Genomic DNA, 21,235 nt, shown 5'->3' on the forward strand with positions numbered 1-21,235 from the left:
ACATTTTCCCACCATTTATGACATTTTTATCAGTCCTGTCAAATTTCCTATGCCCACAATCTTAATTTGCACCTGATTTTGCGTCAACATGTTCATAATTTTCCCGCACTTTACACATTATGAAAAAATGTTTGTGGAGAAAAAATGACGCAGCCATGATATTGGCCATCCAGTAGTGTTTACAAATATTACGTGGTTAAGTTCCTTGACACCAGGGCACTCTACTCAGCAGATTTGAAATGGTGAACATTTGAAAGTTGGAACAATTCTTGCAGTATCTCCCACCACTGCCAAGCTCTATGTGGCATGGTGGCTGATGGGAGTAATTACGTTCATTGAAACGACGATATCATGACCAATAACAACCATTTCCAAACTGTCTCTACTGCGCAAACACAGTTTCGTGATTGCTGAGATCATCGTGACACCTATGTGGAACCCTATTTAGCATGTTTCGGCGTATGGCCACTTGGAGCACTGATTGACACCGTCATTCACTTTGTGTTGCTCAAATGTTTTTAGTTTAAAACACAGCACTGGTTACGTATTTTATTCAAGCTGAGCAAATTTTATTTTTTTATTCTCTTTGCCAAGTGCAGGATTTACATATGTATTTTTTGTGATGTTACACAAACAAACAAACAAACAATGTGAGTGATAGATTGTGTGTGTGTCTGTGTGTGTGGTTTTCTACATAACTGAAGAGGCACAGTACCTGATTACCTCAAAATGATGACTATAGTGCAAGAGACACAGAATAACACATGTTCAAACACCATACAAAATACTTATTTTTAAAACACGTCATGCTAAGCATGAAGAAACACGTAACTAGTGCAATATTTTATTATTCAAACAATGAATGAGAGCTGCAGGCTTTCAAAAACATCAGTTGTGACATATGAAATTGAGTCAAACATTCCTACTTCCTACATATTTATCAGTTATAGTTACATCAGCAGTTTTTATTAGATAATAAACCTTTGTTGGGTAATAAACAAGTCCCTGACAGGTCTTTTCATGCCTGTTACGTACGTATATCATGCATAAAGTTATTTCCCAAATTTTACATTTTCCCACATTTTACACCAATTTTTGAAAGTCCCTTGAAAAGTGTAAAAGCAGGGTTTCACTGAAGTTGATCATGGCGACTAAGAAGGAGTTTGTTGATCTGGAATCTGTCAGGCGTTGAGAGAGGTAGAGTATTTAATTGCGGTAGGGTCATGGGCATCAGGGATGTCAGTGTAAAGTGGGGTGGCATCATCAACAGTGATGAGAAGGGCATCATGTGGCAAAGGAACAGGAACTGTGGAGAGACGGTGGTGAAAATGGTTGTATCTTTTATATAGGAGGATAGGCTGCAGGTAATAGGCTGAAGGTGTTGGTTTATGAGAGCAGAGATTCTCTCAGTGGGAACACAGTAACTGCCTACAACGGAGCGTCCTCGGTGATTGGGTTTACTGACGTAGGAAGCATGTAGAAGGTAGAAGTGCGGGGAGTGGTAGAGATGAGGAGAGAAAAGGATTCCGGGGAGAGGTTCTGGGATGGACCTAAGGATTGGAGGAGGGACTGGAGATCCTACTGGATTTCTAGAATTGGGTCATTGTGTCAGGGATTGTAGGTGAATGAACCTGACAGTTGGCTGTATGAAAAATGGTTTGGAAACCCTCTATCTTTAAAGCACATGAAGAAGTTAGGATCAAAAGCACGTGTACATATTCCTGATAAATTTATATCAAAATGGTATAGTACATTGAAGGAAGTGATCACAGTTGCCTATGATGGATATACTACAATTATCACCTCTACAATCTGAATTATAAGCTGCAGCAATGTCTCTTTCAATGAAGAAGAAACCCATGGCCTAAACACGGGAGCACGAACATGCAGAACTAGCTGTTACTCACAGCTGTGCACACCCATCAGTAGTTTTGCTATGATGAGTGGCAGCGAGTAAGTAAACTACTGTACATGCAATAACATCAGCTTCCCTCATGTGTCTGCCTTTCTGAGTAAGAATAACTTATGATGTGCACCCCGTTGTCCCTCCCTCCCAAGCTGTTCCAACACACAACGCATCAGCACGCACAGCATCGTTGCCGAGCAGTGCATACAGAGTGGCATGGGCAGGAATGCACATCTACATACTGTACTGTTAAAATTGCTGTACAACAATGAAAATAATCTATTTTTGACAATGTAATGTAATTACATAGATAAAAAAATCTACTCGGAAAATGTTGGCAGGGGAACACACACATAAAAAAGGTGTTACGTATGCAAGCTTTTGGAACCAGTGGCTCCTCCTACTGTCAGAAAGGTTGAAAGGGAAAGAAAAGGGGTGAAGGAAAAGGATGGTGAGATTTACGAAAAAGGGACTGATTCAGTCTTTCCTTCTCATCCTGTCTGGTAAGTCTCTCCTGACCCAGGGTTCTGGGTGACTTTTCCAAACTCTACTCCCTTTTCGTAAACCTCTCCTGTCCTTTTCCTTCACCCCTCTTCCCCTCCTTCAACCCTTCTGCCAGAAAAATGATCCACTCGCTCCCAAAGCTTGCATGCATTAAACCTTTTTTTATATTTGTTTTTTCCTGATGCTGCTTGCTGAGCAGACTTTTTATCTATCCAATTATACTATAAATATAATAGAGGGAAACATTCCACGTGGGAAAAATATATCTAAAAACAAAGATGATGTAACTTACCAAATGAAAGCGCTGGCATGTTGATAGACACACAAACAAACACAAACATACACATAAAATTCAAGCTTTCGCAACCAACGGTTGCTTCATCAGGAAAGAGGGAAGGAGAGGAAAAGACGAAAGGATGTGGGTGCCCAAACTCTTTGTCTTTACAAATGTCTGCTTGTGTCTGTATACGTGCGGATGGATATATGTGTGTGTGTGTGTGTGTGTGTGTGTGTGTGTGTGTGTGTGTGTGTGTATACCTGTCCTTTTTTCCCCCTAAGGTAAGTCTTTCCATTCCCGGGATTGGAATGACCGCTTACCCTCTCCCTTAAAACCCACATCATTTCGTCTTTCCCTCTCCTTCCCTCTTTCCTGATGAAGCAACCGTTGGTTGCGAAAGCTTGAATTTTGTGTGTATGTTTGTGTTTGTTTGTGTGTCTATCAACATGCTAGCACTTTCGTAAAGTAGCTATACACTATACAAAGTGTGCTTTATGCAACAAATAGTGTGGAAGTATGGATTAAACACACTGAAGATTGTAGAAGAATTGTATTCATTATTATGAATTGTATCACATAGTGCACATCGACTAATAAAAACATTTTCACATGTGTAATAATGAATAAAAGCCAAAGAGTAAACAGGTTTATCAAAGAGTAAATATTTTTCCTAATTTGTTGCTATTCTTCAAATCAATAAGTACTTTGTACTACACACTCTCTAAAGCAGTCTATGTTCTTCAAAGCTATCTCCACACAAAATCTCATTGAAATCAGTTAATGGGTTACCTGTGAAAATGTAGTTGATGAAATAAAGCCTATACAGTGCCCCAAGCTATGCTCAATTTGTCTCTGAACACTCCACGAAAGAGATTACCAAGTTCAAACAGACAGACAGATACAACAGTTTTATCTAAAACTTTAAAGCACTGTATATTTTCCCCCCTGTGATCCAATTTTGATGAAATAAAGCCTATATGCTGCTCCAGGCTATGTTCTAATTACCTGTGAAAATCCCATGAAAATTTGTCTAGTAGTTTCGGAGACCAGTATGTTGGGTTCAAGCAGACAGGCACAATGGTTTTAATAAAACTTTAAATCATGATACTTTTCTGCAATCCGATTTTGATGAACTAAAACCTACATGATGCACCAAGCTATACTCAAGTCACCTGCAAAAACCCCTTGGGAAAAAAAAGAGGACGATCTGACTAGGTAATACTTATAAATGATAATTTTCTGTGCAGTATCTCACAATCTGTGGGCTATGAAGCCATGGAAAAGATACATTACTTAAACAAGATGATCTTTCCAAGAGAAATGCGACTATTTTAATGAAGACAGAACAGAAGATTTTGGACCTATTACATCAGCTGATGTATCGAAAGGTAAGTGCAGATCAAATGCAGTGGATTACACGACATAAAAATCAGTTAATCATGGCATCTTCTCTCTCTCTCTATTTTTTTTTTTTTTTTTTTTTTTAAATGCCACTCAGTGATTCTCTGGAACAAACCTGTTCCATTTTCCCACATGATATCACCAAGCTTTTTCACGCGTGTCCTACACTAGCTATTTCATGTGGAATGCAATTGCTATGGGTAGTCCACTCCATTCAGTGGTGGCCAATTTCTTCCCGGGATATTTCGAAACACTGGTGCTAGACATGGTACATTGTAAACCTAAATTGTGTGGTACAGCTATGTCAACCACACTTTTATCATATGAAATCATGGTGAGGAACAATTCAGTGACTTCCTTAAACAACTGAACAGAGTCTCTCTCTCTCTCTCTCTCTCTCTCTCTCTCTCTCTCTCTCTCTCTCTCTCTCTCTCTCTCTCCCCCCCCCCCTCCCCCCCAATCAAACAGGCCTTGAAGACCAAACAGTACAGACTGACTGCCATGTCATCCTCAGCCCCTAGGCATCACTGGCTGCAGACATGGAGGGGCATGTGGTCAGCACACCACTCTCCCAGCGGTTGTCAGTTTTCCTGACTAGAGCCGCTGCTTCTCAGTCATGGCAGACCAGACGGTCACCCATCCATATGCAAGTCAAGCCCAACAGTACTTAACTTCAATGACCTGACACGAACCGGTGTTACCACTGTGCCAAGACTTGCCGAACAGTCTCTACATCAACATAAAATTTACTCTGGAAGTAAAAAAGGACTAAGAGCTAGTCTCTCTAGTTGTACTCGGTATGTGTAATGACTAGAATCTGGGACACAGTGTGTTTGACAACCAAGACACATGGACCAATCCCGGCACAAACTATCAAACCATCACCAAAACCAGAAAAGCGGGATGATTAATATGCTTGTAATGCGCGCAAGACAGGTTTGTAAGCCTCAGTACCTCAGCCGCAAGATGCAACATCTGGAAAGTGTTCTGAGGAGCAATGTGTACTCTGACAGTTGCCTAAGAAGTGTCCCCAAATTTAATGCTCGGCACAGTGCCACGTTGGAAGAAGAAATCTTGGGTAAAGCCTTCCTGCTATACATCCCCATGGAGACAGACAGAATCAACTGTATATAATCTGCAAACACAGCATAAAGATTATTTACAAACTAACCAGAAGATCAAAGAATGTCTCAGTTCAGCAAAGGACAAAAGAAACACATGTATAGTGCTTGGAATATACTGCATACCCTATACATGTGGGAAAGCATATGTTGAAATCACTGAACACTGTATCAACACAAGAATCACAAGAACTGGAGATTGGGAAATTTGGAGAAATTGGCTGTGGCGGAAAACAGACACACAAATTCTTGCTTTGGAGAAGAGCTTCCATGACCACTTTTTCAGGGATGCCGCAAAGAGCCACAAATATGACACTAGCTCCAACAACAAACAGAAAAACCTTAAATATGAATAGATCCTGGATTCCCATGCTGCAGCGAATGACTGTTGCTGGTAGAAGGGGAGAACCACACTGGTAATGACCATGGAAAAGCCCTCAGATGTCAGTACGACTGATACGTACACTCAGCAGTTGCGAGCTCGGCTCCATTCTGCCACTAGCGATGGAGGGTGATGCTTTGACAATGCCAGTCATTTGTGCTGGTGAAATGTCAGAAAAATTATCAAACAAACGTTGGCTGACAAACCCGCAACAGAAGCTAACAGGCAGATTACCATTTCTAGGCTCATCTAGCCTTTCTTTATTTTCCATCATGAGTACCAAGTCTATCCTCCATCTTTCCACATACAATAGTTTCCACTGTGGAAACTTCTCTCACTTGTAAACTTAAGCTGTTTCATTGGAGTGGAAAGGAACCTGACTGGCATACAATCTTGCCTTTGTTAAGTAATTTAAACTGTTTTGCTACACCAAGGATATCTACATCTATGTTTCTCATCATGACAGTTGTTCTTGATTAGAATTTAGGAATATTTACTTCATCTTCTTTGGTGAAGGAGCTTCAGAAAACAATGTTTAATAACTCTGCTTCGGTGGCACTGTCACCAAGTGACTTCATCACTGGTATCGCGCAGTGAAGGTATTGATTACAACTTGCCACTGGTGTGCTTTATGTATGACCAGAATCCCCCCCCCCCCCCCTCATGAACCTCGGACCTTACCATTGGTGGGGGGGGGGGGGGGGGGGGGGGCTTGCGTGCCTCAGCGATACAGATAGCCACACCGCAGGGGAAACCACAACGGAGGGGTATCTGTTGAGAGGCTAGACTAACATGTGGTTCCTGAAGAGGGGCAGCAGCCTTTTCAGTAGTTGCAGGGACAACAGTCTGGATGATTGACTGATCTGGCCTTGTAACACTAACCAAAACGGCCTTGTGCTGGTACTGCGAACTGCTGAAAGCAAGGGAAAACTACAGCCGTAATTTTTCCTGAGGGCAAGCAGCTTTATTGTATGGTTAAATGATGATGGCGTCCTCTTGGGTAAAATATTCCAGAGGTAAAATAGTCCCCCATTCGGATCTCCAGGAAGGGACTACTCAGGAGGACGTTGTTATCAAGAGAAAGAAAACTGGCATTCTATGGATCGGAGCGTGGAATGACAGATCTCTTAATCGGGCAGGTAGGTTAGAAAATTTAAAAAGGGAAATGGATAGGTTAAAGTTAGATATAGTGGGAATTAGTGAAGTTCGGTGGCAGGAGGAACAAGACTTCTGGTCAGGTGAATACAGGGTTATAAATACAAAATCAAATAGGGGTAGGAGTAGGTTTAATAATGAATAAAAAAATATGAATGCGGGTAAGCTACTACAAACAGCATAGTGAATGCATTATTGTGGCCAAGATAGATACGAAGCCCACGCGTACCACAGTAGTACAAGTTTATATGCCAACTCGCTCCGCAGATGACGAAGAGATTGATGAAATGTACGATGAGGTAAAAGAAATTATTCAGACAGTGAAGGGAGACGAAAATGTAATTGTCATAGGTGACTGGAACTCGATAGTAGGAAAAGGAAGAGAAGGAAACATAGTAGGTGAATATGGAATGGGATTTAGGAATGAAAGAGGAAGCCACCTGGTAGAATTTTGCAAAGAGCATAACTTAATCATAGCTAACACTTGGTTCAAGAATCATAAAAGAAGGTTGTATACATGGAAGAAGCCCGGAGATACTGGAAGGTGTCAGATAGATTATATGAAGGTAAGACAGGGATTCAGGAACCAGGTTTTAAATTGTAGGACATTTCCAGGGGCAGATGTGGACTCTGACCACAATCTATTGGTTATGAACTGTAGATGAAAACTGAAGAAACTGCTAAAAGGTGGGAATTTGAGGAGATGGGAGCTGGATAAACTGAAAGAACCAGAGGTTGTACAGAGCATTAGGGAACGATTGACAAGAATAGGGGAAAGAAATACAGTAGAAGAAGAATGGGTAGCTTTGAGAGATGAAATAGTGAAGGTAGCAGAGGATCAAGTAGGTAAAACGGGGAGGGCTAAAAGAAATCTTTGGGTAACAGAAGAGATACTGAATTTAATTAATGAAAGGAGAAAATATAAAAATGCAGTAAATGAAGCAGGCAAAAAGGAATACAAACGTCTCAAAAATGAGATCGATAGGAAGTGCAAAATGGCTAAGCAGGGATGGCTAGAGGACAAATGTAACAATGTAGAGGCGCATATCATTACGGGTAAGATAGATACCGCCTACAGGAAAATCAAAGAGACCTTTGCAGAAAAGAGAATCACCTGTATGAGTATCAAGAGCTCAGATGGAAACCCAGTTCTAAGCAAAGAAGGGAAAGCAGAATGGTGGAAGGAGTATATAGAGGGTCTATACAAGGGCAATGAAATTGAGGGAAATATTGTGGAAATAGAAGAGGATATAGATGAAGATGAAATAGGAGGTATGATACTACGTGAAGAGTTTGACTGAGCACTGAACAACCTGAGTCGAAACAAGGCCCCGGGAGAAGACAACATTCCATTAGAACTACTGACAGCCTTGGGAGAGCCAGGCCTAACAAAACTGTACCATCTAGTGAGCAAGATGTATGAGACAGGCGAAATAACCTCAGACTTCAAGAAGAATATAATAATTCCAATCCCAAAGAAAGCAGGTGTTGACAGAAGTGAAAAATTACTGAACTATCAGTTTAATAAGCCACGGCTGCAAAATACTAATACGAATTCTTTATAGACGAATGGAAAAACTGGTAGAAGCCAATCTCGGGGAATATTAGTTTGGATTCTGTAGAAATGTTGGAACCAGTGAGGCAATACCGACCCTACAACTTATCTTAGAAAATAGATTAAGGAAAGGCAAACCTACGTTTCTATCATTTGTAGACTTAGAGAAAGCTTTTGACAATGTTGACTGGAATACTCTCTTTAAAATTCTGAAGTTAGCAGGGGTAAAATAAAGGGAGCGAAAGGCTATTTACAATTTGTACAGAAACCAGTTGTCAGTTATGAGTCAAAGGGTATGAAAGGGAAACAGTGATAGGTAAGGGAGTGAGACAGGGTTGTAGCCTATCCCTGATGTTATTCATCTGTATATTGAGCAAGCAGTAAAGGAAACAAAAGAAAAATTCAGAGTAGGAATTAAAATCCATGGAGAAGAAATTAAAACTTTGAGGTTTGCTGATGACATTGTAATTCTGTCAGAGACAGCAAAGGACCTGGAAGAGCAGCTGAACAGAATGGACAGTGTCTTGAAAGGAGGATATAAGATGAACATCAACAAAAGCAAAACGAGGATAATGGAATGTAGTCGAATTAAATCGGATAATGCTGCGGGAATTAGATTAGGAAATGAGAGGCTTAAAATAGTAAATGAGCTTTGCTATTTGGGAAGCAAAGTAACTTAAGTAGAGAGTATATAAAATGTAGACTGGCAATGGCAAGGAAAGTGTTTCTCAAGAAGAGAAATTTGTTAACATCGAGTATAGATTTAAGTGTCAGGAAGTCATTTCTGAAAGTATCTGTATGGAGTGTAGCCATGTATGGAAATGAAACGTGGACGATAAATAGTTTGGACAAGAAGCGAATAGAAGCTTTCGGAATGTGGTGTTACAGAAGAATGCTGAAGATTAGATGGGTAGATCACATAACTAATGAGGAGGTGTTGAATATAATTTGAGAGAAGCATTGGAAGGCAGTGTGGAGGGTAAAAATCGTAGAAGGAGACCAAGGGATGAATACACTAAGCAGATTCAGAAGTATGTAGGTTGCAGTAGGTACTGGGAGATGAAGAAGCTTGCACAGGACAGAGTAGCATGGAGAGCTGCATCAAAGCTGTCTCTGGACTGAAGACCACAACAACAACAACAACTCTTTGGGTTTTCTGCCAGATTCTGAGACAGAGTTTTGTTGTGGAAATTATTAAAAGCAACTTGCATTGAAGCACATGCTACATTTCGAACTTCTGTAAAACTTTGACAATCTTGGGGATTTTGAATTTTTTTAAATGTGGAAATGCTTTTTTTGTTGCTTCTGCAACATGTTGCGGTTCCTCCTGGCTTGGAGCATAATCTGTGGTGAAGTATCCCGGCTTGGAGATGTGGACATGCTATCAAATAGAAGGTGTGCCATGACAATGGTGCTGACATCACAGCATGGGGTGAAATTACAATGTCAGTCCCAAAAGGTGTGATCATTGACCCACTATTGTTTTTGCTGCATGCTGATCTGCCATTTTATTTGAATCAAGAGCCAGAAGTAATTTTGCTTGCAAGTAATATAGGAATTGTTGCGAAGACACGCCAAGAAGCATCACCAGAGAAAATAGGAAAAAAATGTTTTTGTGGAAGTTGCTGAATGGCTTTGCACAAATGGGCTAGCTTTAAACTTTGAAAACACAGGTCATCCAGTATTGTATAATCAGAAGTATCCAACCTCTTATTAACCTAGTAAACCAAAAAGAAATAGGAGTAGGAAATCTTACATTCTTAGGTGTGTGTGTGTGTGTGTGTGTGTGTGTGTGTGTGTGTGTGTGTATTGATGAATATGAAATAGGAGTAGGAAATTGTCTGCTTGTGTCTGTATGTGTGGATGGATATGTGCGAGTGTGCGAGTGTATACCTGTCCTTTTTTCCCCCTAAGGTAAGTCTTTCCGCTCCCGGGATTGGAATGACTCCTTACCCTCTCCCTTAAAACCCACTTCCTTTCGTCTTCCCCTCTCCTTCCCTCTTTCCTGATGAGGCAACAGTTTGTTGCGAAAGCTTGAATTTTGTGTGTATGTTTGTGTTTGTTTGTGTGTCTATCGACCTGCCAGCGCTTTTGTTCGGTAAGTCACCTCATCTTTGTTTTTATATATAATTTTTCCCACGTGGAATGTTTCCTTCCATTATATATATATATATATATATATATATATATATATATATGTGTGTGTGTGTGTGTGTGTGTGTGTGTGTGTGTGTGTGTGTGTGTGTTGATAAATACTACAAATGGGAAAAACCGTACAGTAGACATGCTAAAATATTGAAGTTCATCTACTTTTGCCATAAGAATAATTGCAAACTTAGTAGATAAAGTGCCAACTTTGAAGATACAGAAATCAGTTAACACATTTTGCATATTTTTATTCACTGATATCTTATGGAATAATATTCTGGGATAACTCCTCAATTAGGCAAAAAGTATTCATTGCATGAAAGAAACTACCTAGAATTATTTGTGCGTTTTTCATTTTATACAAATATTATGTATGTACCATTGATATGTTCCACACCAACATCGTAACTTTTATCGTGTACTTGATCTATGAAAGAAATAATTAACAGATTATCCTGTCCATTTTAGGGCTGACTTCCTCCATTTTCATCTAAATATTCCATCCAGGCACAGTCTTTCCTAGCTCCCTTACCCCCCCCCCCCCCCCAAATGCCACTCTACATCTCACCACTTGCCATTTATCCCCGCCAGGCAAGAGGAATGGAATAATGAGTGGAAGAGAGCTTTGTGCTTGAAACTGTATTATTAGTGCATCCCCCATATAGATAACGTTTTTATGACACCAATTTGATATTTACAATGGCACCAATTTTGTATAAATTCACTATGTTTTTCTTCAAAATGAAAAACATAAATTTATGAGTATTCATCTGTAAAATCCTTTATATCTTTAAACACATTTGATGCTGCCTTGAAAATGTCCTGTTATTTATAATTCTCCTACTTCTTTCTCATACTGGAATATTTTATTTGTTTTTTTGTTTATTGGATTTTACACAAGGAGAGAAGTAAGAGATTTCTTAGTACTTACTTCAGCTGGTGCTTCGGTGGCACTCCGGTTGTAGATGCTCGAGATCTTGAGGTCATTAAGAGGTCGTGGCGTCCAACCTGCCAACGCCGCCGCTTCTTCCTCCTCCGCCGCCGTCCGCACCTTACGACGTTTCGCTGGCGCTACACATAAAACAATACTTTACATAGTACAACTGTCGAGGAAAGGGATGAGAATAAACTGATGCTTGGTAAAGAAAACAGACACGCAATTCGATCTCCTCTATCAGTTTGATGTTTGAATGAATAGAGTTGAAATGTGTGAGTAACCTGTTTAGCTGATCTCATCTCGAATATGTGGCCTTATTATGTGGGTACTGACATACTGGAACAAGCAATTGTGCTTCAGAGAGGTAAACTCCAGTGCTTCATCTACAAAGTACTCCATATTCATGTTGGCCCAACAAATGAGGGTGGGCTGCTGAAAGTGACTCACTCTGCCTACTTACAGTATATTCCATCAGAGAGAAAAGTATACGAAGGTCAGGACACGATTGACTAGATTGCTGATCTCCTGGTTAAACTTTTGGCCAGTAAGTTAAATAGCCTCCTGCAAAGGGGTCATAATAAAGAGAGAGACAACGTCAAAGCTTATGAGGATGATGGGTTCTGTAAGCCTGAAGGTGTAGAGGTTTCTGCAAAGTCTGCTTTGTAGCATGTGATGTGGGCATCTGCTCACATGGGGGTTAAGCATATCCCTGACGTGTTGGCAGACAAGGTAGGGGCACCAATGTCACTAACAATAGTCCACACGGCTACTATTTCATTGTGGACTTAGGGAAGATCATAAGAGTCTAGCTGCTGCCATCCAGCATAGGAAACCGATTTAATAAGATCACTAGTAGATACGCAGCATTTAAGACACTCTGACCTGGAGTATCTCAACCATTAACCAAAAACATGAAGGCTGTCTACAAGATAAACAGCTACAGTGAGGAACAGATTTGATTGCTACAACAAGCTGCACCAGCAGGACCAGTTACCTCTATGCTTCCAATAATTGCATCACACCCAAGCCCTTTAGTACCGTAGACTGCTAAAACACTCTTATAGCACAAAACTGAACTACAAGCTCGTCTTGGTTTAGGCTATGATCAGGAGTCAAAACTGAATGACATAAAATCACTCAGTGCAGCTAATAAACCCTAAGACATCAGATAAAAATGTAATTACACTTCTATGTTTTGATTGTTGACGTGTGTAAACATAGTTCGATAGATACAATTTGTATCAAGTTTCAGAAGTAAGTCTTTAATTGCTACATTTTTAATGTTAAACAGAAAACACTCCTTAATGTTCTGCAAAGTTATATTCATTCCATCACGAATCAGCTTATGGCTTCTTAAGCCATTTCTGGGTGACAACTGGTCTAGGAAGCTGAAAGCTGGTTCATGAAAAACAAAATACAATTTTGCAGAACATTCGGATGTGTTTCATATTTAATATTATTATCATGTTCTGCCAACCACCAACAGAAAATTCAGTTAATGTCACATTTTTGTTGCTTTTTAGTGTAGTGAAGCACACTGTATCATACTGACACATTGATGTGATAAAGTGTCTAACAATTTACATCATTCTGTCATATATCCTACAGATCCTAATGGAGCTCATGCAATAAACACAATTGAAGATACCGAAAACCACTTGTTTTGAAAGTAAATGAAAAATATCATTCTTAAAATATTTAGAAAAACAATGGAAAATCCAGGATGGAATGTAACAATGTTATGAGAAGGAAAGTTGCTACTCACTATATAGTGGAGGTGCTGAGTCGCAGATAAATACCACAAAAAGAAGACTCACAATTATAGCTTTCGGCCTTCAACAAAACACACACACACACACACACACACACACACACAAAAAGCTCCAGTCTCAGGCAAGTGAAACCACACTGCAAGCAGCAGCACCAGTGCATGATGGGTGCGGGAGGGGGAGGGATAGTATGGTGGGCATGGCGGACAGTAAAGTGCTGCAGATTAGATGGTGGGCAGGGGAGAGGTGGGGAGGGAGAGGAGTGGGGGGGGGGGGGGGGAAGTGGTGGAAAAGGAAAGAAATAAAAAGACTGGGTGTGGTGGTGGAATGACAGCCGTATAGTGCTGGAATGGGAACAGGGAAGGGGCTGGCTGAGTGAGAACAGTGACTAACGAAGGTTGAGGCCAGAAGGGTTATGGGAATGTAGGATATATTGCAGAGGAAGTTCTAACCTGTGCAATTTAGGAAAGCTGGCTTTGGTGGGCAGGATCCATATGACACAGGCTGTAAAGCAGTCATTGAAATGAATGATATCGTGTTTGGCAGCGTATTCAGCAACAGGGTGGTTCACTTGTTTCTCGGCCACAGTTTGTTGGTGGCCATTCACGCAGGCAGACAGCTTATTGGTTGTCACGCCTACATACAATGCAGCTTAGCTTGTAGACCACATGACTAGTTTCACAGGTAGCCCTGCCTTTGATGGGATAGTTGATGTTAGGGACCAGACTGGAGTAGGTGGTGGTGGTGGTGGTGGTGGTGGTGGTGGTTGTGGGGGGGGGGGGGGGAGGATGGCAAGACCTGCCCATACATCCTCCCAACTCCAGCTACTGCAGTCTGGTCACTAAAATCATCTGTCCCATCAATGCTTTGTCATGAAACACTGTATTGCTTAGCCTGGAAGGCAAGACTCTCCGCATTCTCGTTTTTATGCACATTATGAAAACAAGAATTTATTACTGAAAAATATTTATTTCATCATGTTTTCTTCTTCTGAAGAAGAAGCAAAGACTGATTCTGAAACTTAAACATGCATCCCCTGTAACCAACAGCCTTTTGCTTGGAAGTCAAATCTCAAATACAGCCCATCCGCTAACCTTTAAGACTTATTCTACTACACACTACCAAAATAATTTGAGGTTATTTCCAAGAAGACTTCCTATCAAATTTGCAGGCTCCGAATAATATACATTGAAAAATGAAATACATTGAACGCACAGCTGTCACAGGAGATATGGAAAGTGTTTAGTGTGTTGTCAAGGGAACATCGTCTAACATTTAGAACTGTGCATAGCAATGAGTGAAGTCATTGTACTCTCAAGTCCCAATTATCTTACCTGGCAAAACTTAATTCCTTGATTGTGTAGTATGCAATCTTGGTTGGATATCTGTTAGTATTATGGACTGCTCCCAAATGTCCATTTCAGTAACTCTGTGACTTGTCATGGAGACAAGCTGTGTGAAAGTTCGTAAGCAAGGTGCCAATGCTGATTTCCCATTTCAACAGTACTGTGCATGTTGTCAGCAATGAACATCAAATAAGAAAAACATATGGTTTGAAATCTGAGTTGGCCATCTAGAAGGGCATTATTTTAATCTCCTGTTGGGTAAGGGATTATACCCTACAAGCAACTGCTTCCGAAACTGAGTTATCAACTAATACCATTTGTAACTGCTACAGGTTCTGTTGAGTAGTCCGCTATGTGATAGTCACAAATGACAGTTTTTCTATTAATGGACAAAACAAGATAGCTGGAACAGATAAATCACATATATCCACTCGGAAATACTAGAAAGGACAACCACTAATAAATGAAACCGAATATCTCTGTATCTTCAGAGGCACTGAAAGAGGAATCGTGGAACTGCTTCACAGTTCAAGTACAATCGAGGGGCAAGAAAACCTGAGTGTCTCACGTAAGTCACTTCATCTAGCCAGTGACCAAAATTATAACAGATGGCTTAAAGTCCTACAACACATTGAAGAAGGAAGGCTTTCAACATGAATTTGTAAATCATTCTGCGGAATCTGTCTCTTCGGAAGATCCATCTGTCCACATACAGAATATAGAGTGCTTGTGGAGATCTGTCAAATTGTCAATTAAAGGAGAGCGTTGATTGGGAGACAAGGCCAAACTGTACCTCTTCCAGTACATGTACATCTACACTTTACAATTGTGTCTTCTGAGGCTCTCCCAACATTCCTCAGACATATCTGGCGTGTACCTGGGTTATGGGAACAAGATTCCTTCCAGCGGCTTGTACATCTCATGGAATAGTCCATGAAGAAGACATGACTGACGAGTACAGTAAGTGAAATTACTAGTTTCCTTTGTAATTAATGTTATTTTAGTAAACATTCATTTTTTGCTGTCACTCTAGTCACCACAATAAACAGTACCCATATTTGCCACCATAAGAGTTGCACGCATTTGGCATTTCCCCTATACAATGAGTGATTATCTTAAATCATTTCAATGTTTAAATGTATCCCTGGATTTTCAGCTGAAATATCACACATGAAACTAACAAACCAGTGCAGATAGAACTTACTTTCCTGCAACTTGAATTTTGTTAACGTGTCAGAAGTATTTTGACTAACAAATCACAAATATGGAGCTACAGTAATAAGAAAATTGTGAAACAACATTGTCAGGACTACTGTGAATCATATGGTTATATACAGAAACATGTGGACAGAAATAGAAAATAATACCGATAGCACTCACAACTGCCACATGATCCAACAACTGCTGATCAAATATGAGAATGAAGCTATAAGGTGGCATATACTTGTTATTCTTTGGAGTAAGTTAGGTAATCTGCGAATGAGTACATCTGAGAGGCAATAAATACTATTCAAACGAACTGGTATTTGTGTAATTTACGTCTGATGTTCCACCACTGTTATGTGTAGCATGACTGAAATGCTTCTACAAAATGCGAGTACAGTGTGGAAACTAAAGGGTAACTACTATCTTGATAATATTAATATTGGGAATGGTAAGAAAGCCACCACCAAATATTCTTACTTTTATGAAAAAATGATTTTATTTGCTTACAATTAAGAAAATTATAATTGTGTTTCCTTCTCAGTTCACTTGCTAATCTGATAAGGTAAAATGCCTACAACTGACTGCTATTCAAACTAACATTACAGTAATATCTGTCAATGATGAATCACTTATGTTTTTGGTTTCTGCCATACATTTTTGTTCCTTGAACTTTTCACTATACAGTGTGAAGAAAAATTTGCCCATTCTGGGTTCACATTGCAAATCTCACATACTAGCAATACAAAAATTTCTTTCACAAAATGTCATGCAGATTTCTGGCAGTAAATGGATGTTAAATATTCACAATCTGGCAACACTATAATCACATGTACAGTGACTACCTCTGTAGTAGTAGTGTTGTGCAATTGGTGCAGTGGATAGCATTTTGTAGGCGATGAAGGGTTCGACTGCAGTTCAAGGTGTATTTGTTTTTATTTTCTAAATGTAGTCTGCATGGTATGGTATCTGGTGTCTTAATTGTCATACTGTGACTACAGTGGTTCTTCTACAAGACATTTGCATTTACATACCACAAACACAGAAATGGACATACAATCATTTTCACTGGTCAGATTTCAAAGAAGCCTTTTGCTCGTCGTGAACATGAATCATTTCACACCACTGCATCTACTTGATGCCAAACCCGTTTTCTGTGTACCTCCCCCAGTGATCTCATCGATTAGTACCACGTATTATTCTTGTCACGTTCAGGTCCATTGCATATTGTTAAACACTTACGTCACCGGTAGAAATATGGTTTGCAAATGATTTCCAAACATGTACTATGTAAATGTTGGATACATGTGGCTTAAGAAACAGTGTATACTATCGCATTATATGGCAGAATGAAACTGGCAAATAAAAACAAATAAGCCTCGACCCAGAACGAACTCAAATGCTATCCACTGCACCAATGGCTCAGCATTACTGCTAAACTGCTGACAGAGACAGTTACCGTACATGTGGATACAGTGCTGTCAGATTGCCAATCTTTGACATCCATTTACTGATGGAGACACACGCAGGATGAAATTTTGCGTGAGAAATTTTTGTATAGCTAATAAGTGAGGACTCACATTGTAAAGTCCAAGAGCACGAGATTTTCTTCACCCTGTATATTTCGGCATTGTTTTCTTCCCAAGGTAGTTATCTGAACAGTAATCTGTGAAGAGTGCAAGTGATTGAGTATGGAAATGTACTGTTCACTGCTAAATGAGCTTCAGATTATGTGCAGGCTACTGATACATTACTGTAGAGACGCAGAAGTACTCTAGACTTTAAATGCATTTTTTTGAGTTATCTGGGTGTACTGTTCATTTCGAAAATGGCCACAAAGGCCGAAGTCACCTGACTGAATTAGACAAACAGACTTTTGTCTATGAACAAAGTGTAAAACAAGAAGAGACATGTAATTTCATAACCTCTTTCTGAGCTTTTACTGTCGTTTATTCTATCCTTGGATATAATCTTCTAAGGTTATGTAATGGATGACTACGCATAATGACTGAACTAGCTACAGCAGAATCCCACTTTTAAATAAATAAAATTGTAGGTACAATGATAACAAGTGGAAAAATATCTATGTGTGGCTCACAGAAATTAAATATTGTGACAGCAGGTATGGTAATGAGGAAAACAGAAGACAACCTTGATAATTACAAATCTCTGTCACAGATATTGGAATACTTACTACAAGTTTTTTTTGTTTACCTCTAACTATGGCAGTTAAAACAGAGCGCTTTTGGGTATTTCTAAATACTTGATCTAGCAAATGAAAACTTATAGATATGTTAATTCGAAAGACGTGTTTAAGCGCATATTATTTTTACATCAGCAATGTCTAACAATTTTCAGACACACATCTGACCTAATGCTCTGAACAGCCCTCTCCCTGAGTACTTGGGGTACCTTTTTAACCCCTCGAAAACTTTCATTTGTTACTTCAGTTAAAATTAGAAACAGTTCTATTCTTCTCTGTTTTGGTCAACACAACCATGTTTAGAAAACATATATTTTCATAAAAGTAAAATGAAATAATGGGATGACACTGTAAAGCTCAAAACATGACTGAATCGTTTCACACGGAAACTGTGACAGAAGGTGCAATGCCTTAAAGCTTGTACTAAATTTATTCTATTGTGATCCCACATGAGGAGCGTAAACAATTTAAACATTGGGAGTCTTCAGCACAAGTAAAGAACAAAGGTCCTTGAAATGTACGCTCAGGAGCTTGTACGCATTCAACACTTGATGTATATGTATACATATGTCATTTTTACATGACAAGCCCATGCTCTTTCTGCATAACTGGTAAAGTGAAAGGGAGATTGCCCATAAGAGGTATTATTTATGGAAGTGACTATTCTCCATTAAATCGGAATCGTTAATGTTTCTAGTGAAAATAAGAACTACAATCTTACATACTTTTAAGCATAAACCAAAAATTCCTCCTTACAAATCAGGTCCACAGGCTTTACCCACAACAACAACAACAACAACAACAACAAAAAGAAAATCTTAATCTTGAAATATATAGCTGACAGCTTACGTTCATAGATAAATTCCTGCCCTATCCTCACCTAGTCCTAGCCTTTGTTAATGTTTTATAAATGTGTATATGTTTACAGCAATGTACCTGACACGTGCGATATTCTGACACTGAATGATGTATGGATGATTCAAAAATAAATAAATAAATAAACAAAGATTTACAATATTCAAACATCTATATACCATGTTTCCTGAATTATGGACCTACATACACTGATTGGACAAATACGGATTGTTGAAACAGTTTTAAAACAAACTTGAATCACTCACCCGCACCATCATCAGATCTGTTTGGCTGACGTTTGCCTCGCTGTGACATTCTGACTAAGTACACTAATATGAAAAAGACCTCCACCGAAGTGTCGCCATCACCATCTAGAACAGAAAAATGAAATCATATTACTAAACATAAAAAATGTTGTACAGTTGTATAGAAACTCCTCCAGCACACTTAGTGCTTAGACTATCAAGGTATGTTTATGTAAACATACATATAGTGCATTCTGTCAAATAATATATCTATCAACAAAAAAGTAGCACACTATATTTTTCTTGTTAAGCAGAATTACCAATAGCTCCTTGTTATAGTTATAATGTACCAGGCTTGTTCATAAACATAACTGTTTGTGAAATGTTTTCATAAACAATATAGAAATAATAAACAATAAATATATTTTTATAAATAAGATACTCACTACATTTCTGCCTAATTTACTGGCAATGCAATTGTGATTGGATCAAATCTGTAAAACAAACCATTTGAATATCATTAGATTACTAAAGTTGTGATAAACAAAATCAAAGATATATTTTCAAACCTTTTTTTATCCACAAACTAAATTATCGTAATGAATTACACACTTGTGGCAATAGAATAAACGTGTTTCATGCCTTCACTGTGTAAAACATTGTAGTGAAACGCTGAAATTGAAAAACCTGACAAGAAGTTATACATACTATAGAACATACAGGTTTAAAAACTTACCATGTATATAAACGTAAAACTATCAATTCATGATGTAGCTGACGCAGAACCATGTCACACAGTGTTTCCTAGTCCAATCACAATTCATTCAAAAGAAAAAGAACATAAAATTGGCATATTGGTTTTTGAGCAGATTGTCTTCAATGGATGCAACCTAGCACGGATAGATGTAAACATTGACACTGCACCCGTCACACAGTTCCTTTTTTCATTGTAGTTGTAAATAAAATTTACTTCACATCACTTAAATACTCGCAATCACAATAACTTCATAAAACACACATTTTAATGATTATTATTTCAATATCAAAGTTCGTCAGTCTACCCATGGTGCTAGTTAAACCTAACAACATTGACAACACAGATGGCAGCACGCCTCAAGTTTTCATTAATCTTTGGGTTCACAGATAAACTAATAAAATGCTCATAGCTAGCTGTACGCACGAAATTTAGCTTCTCACTCACTTATATTTCGCGTTCAATGAATGTCAGAACACATCTTACACACTACGCACTTTCTCCGACTATAATAACTGCAGAACATCAGCCCCGTCTCTTGTCAGTAGTCTAACCAACATGTCCTCATTAGGTATGCCTCTTGCTGGAATGCACCTCTCACTTACCATGAGTAATATTTCCAAACAATTATAACTTCTACAACTGCTGCAGCTTCCTGCCATAAGTGGCAATCGATCTCCGAGTCCGTTTGGAGCTAAAAATATTAAAGTAAATCTCACTACCATGGTTTGGCGCCATCATGCCTGAAAAAATAACTGTAGAAGTTGCTGGTCACGTGACCATTGTGCACGAGATCTCACTATTTACGAGATATTTTGGGATGTTGTTAAGATAGTGACATGATTGTGGTGTAAACAACTTGGATGATTTGAATCTTCAGTGATTGATTGTAAACATCAGCTATACGTATTCTTACTCAATTTAGTGATCTCTAGGTTTTGTGTACGTCATGGATGAGGTTAGTAAATTTGTAAATTCAGTTCGGTAGGCTATACTTGATCGTGTTTCTCTCTCTCTCCCTCGCACCGAGACGCCCAACGGACTTATGGTGGATTGAGATATATTTGTATACGTGAGAGTGGTTTGTGTATTGTTTTGATGATAGAACCAAATCAGTGAGTATTAACCATGAACTTTATACGTTGGCTTACCTTGTGTTTCATGTGAGGACCCTACTTTTGAACAGATGAAATTAAATTGTGGTGAATTGTTTAAAAGAGCCGGTATGATCACAAGTCGTTTGTGTGTACATGTGTTTTCATTTGTTGTTGAACACAATGAAATGTAACGGGAAGTTCGAATGTGTTCATGTCAACGTTTGCATAAATGTGATAGATAATTTTGGACGTAGACGATGTTTAAGCGCTCGAATGCGTGATGTTTATCTGGGAGTACCGGCATTTTGACGTTAGTGTTATATGAAGTGTCGTTATGTTTAGAACCGTCAGCTAGTATTTTATAATTAAAAACAGGG

At 39.0% G+C, this 21,235-nt stretch overlaps 2 protein-coding genes across 2 annotated transcripts in view; one reads left to right on the forward strand and one right to left on the reverse strand.

Moving 5' to 3' along the window:
• The window catches only part of LOC124796459 (PHD finger protein rhinoceros), a 242,748-nt gene extending 222,259 nt beyond the window's left edge, over nt 1-20,489 (reverse strand). Inside the window, exons 1-4 of the mRNA XM_047260682.1 lie at nt 19,744-20,489; nt 19,454-19,501; nt 19,029-19,133; nt 11,381-11,520 (exon numbers count right to left, since the gene is read on the reverse strand). Coding sequence (XP_047116638.1) covers nt 11,381-11,520; nt 19,029-19,077 — 189 coding nt within the window. The 5' untranslated portion in view covers nt 19,078-19,133; nt 19,454-19,501; nt 19,744-20,489. The remainder of the gene's footprint in view (nt 1-11,380; nt 11,521-19,028; nt 19,134-19,453; nt 19,502-19,743) is intronic.
• A 69-nt stretch (nt 20,490-20,558) lies between these two features.
• Nucleotides 20,559-21,235, forward strand: part of LOC124796325 (NTF2-related export protein) — a 54,148-nt gene continuing 53,471 nt past the window's right edge. The window contains exon 1 of the mRNA XM_047260454.1: nt 20,559-20,719. Within this exon, the coding sequence (XP_047116410.1) occupies nt 20,711-20,719 (9 nt within the window). The 5' untranslated portion in view covers nt 20,559-20,710. The remainder of the gene's footprint in view (nt 20,720-21,235) is intronic.

The sequence above is a fragment of the Schistocerca piceifrons genome, chromosome 4, assembly GCF_021461385.2.
Source record: "Schistocerca piceifrons isolate TAMUIC-IGC-003096 chromosome 4, iqSchPice1.1, whole genome shotgun sequence".
Lineage (NCBI taxonomy): Eukaryota > Metazoa > Arthropoda > Insecta > Orthoptera > Acrididae > Schistocerca > Schistocerca piceifrons.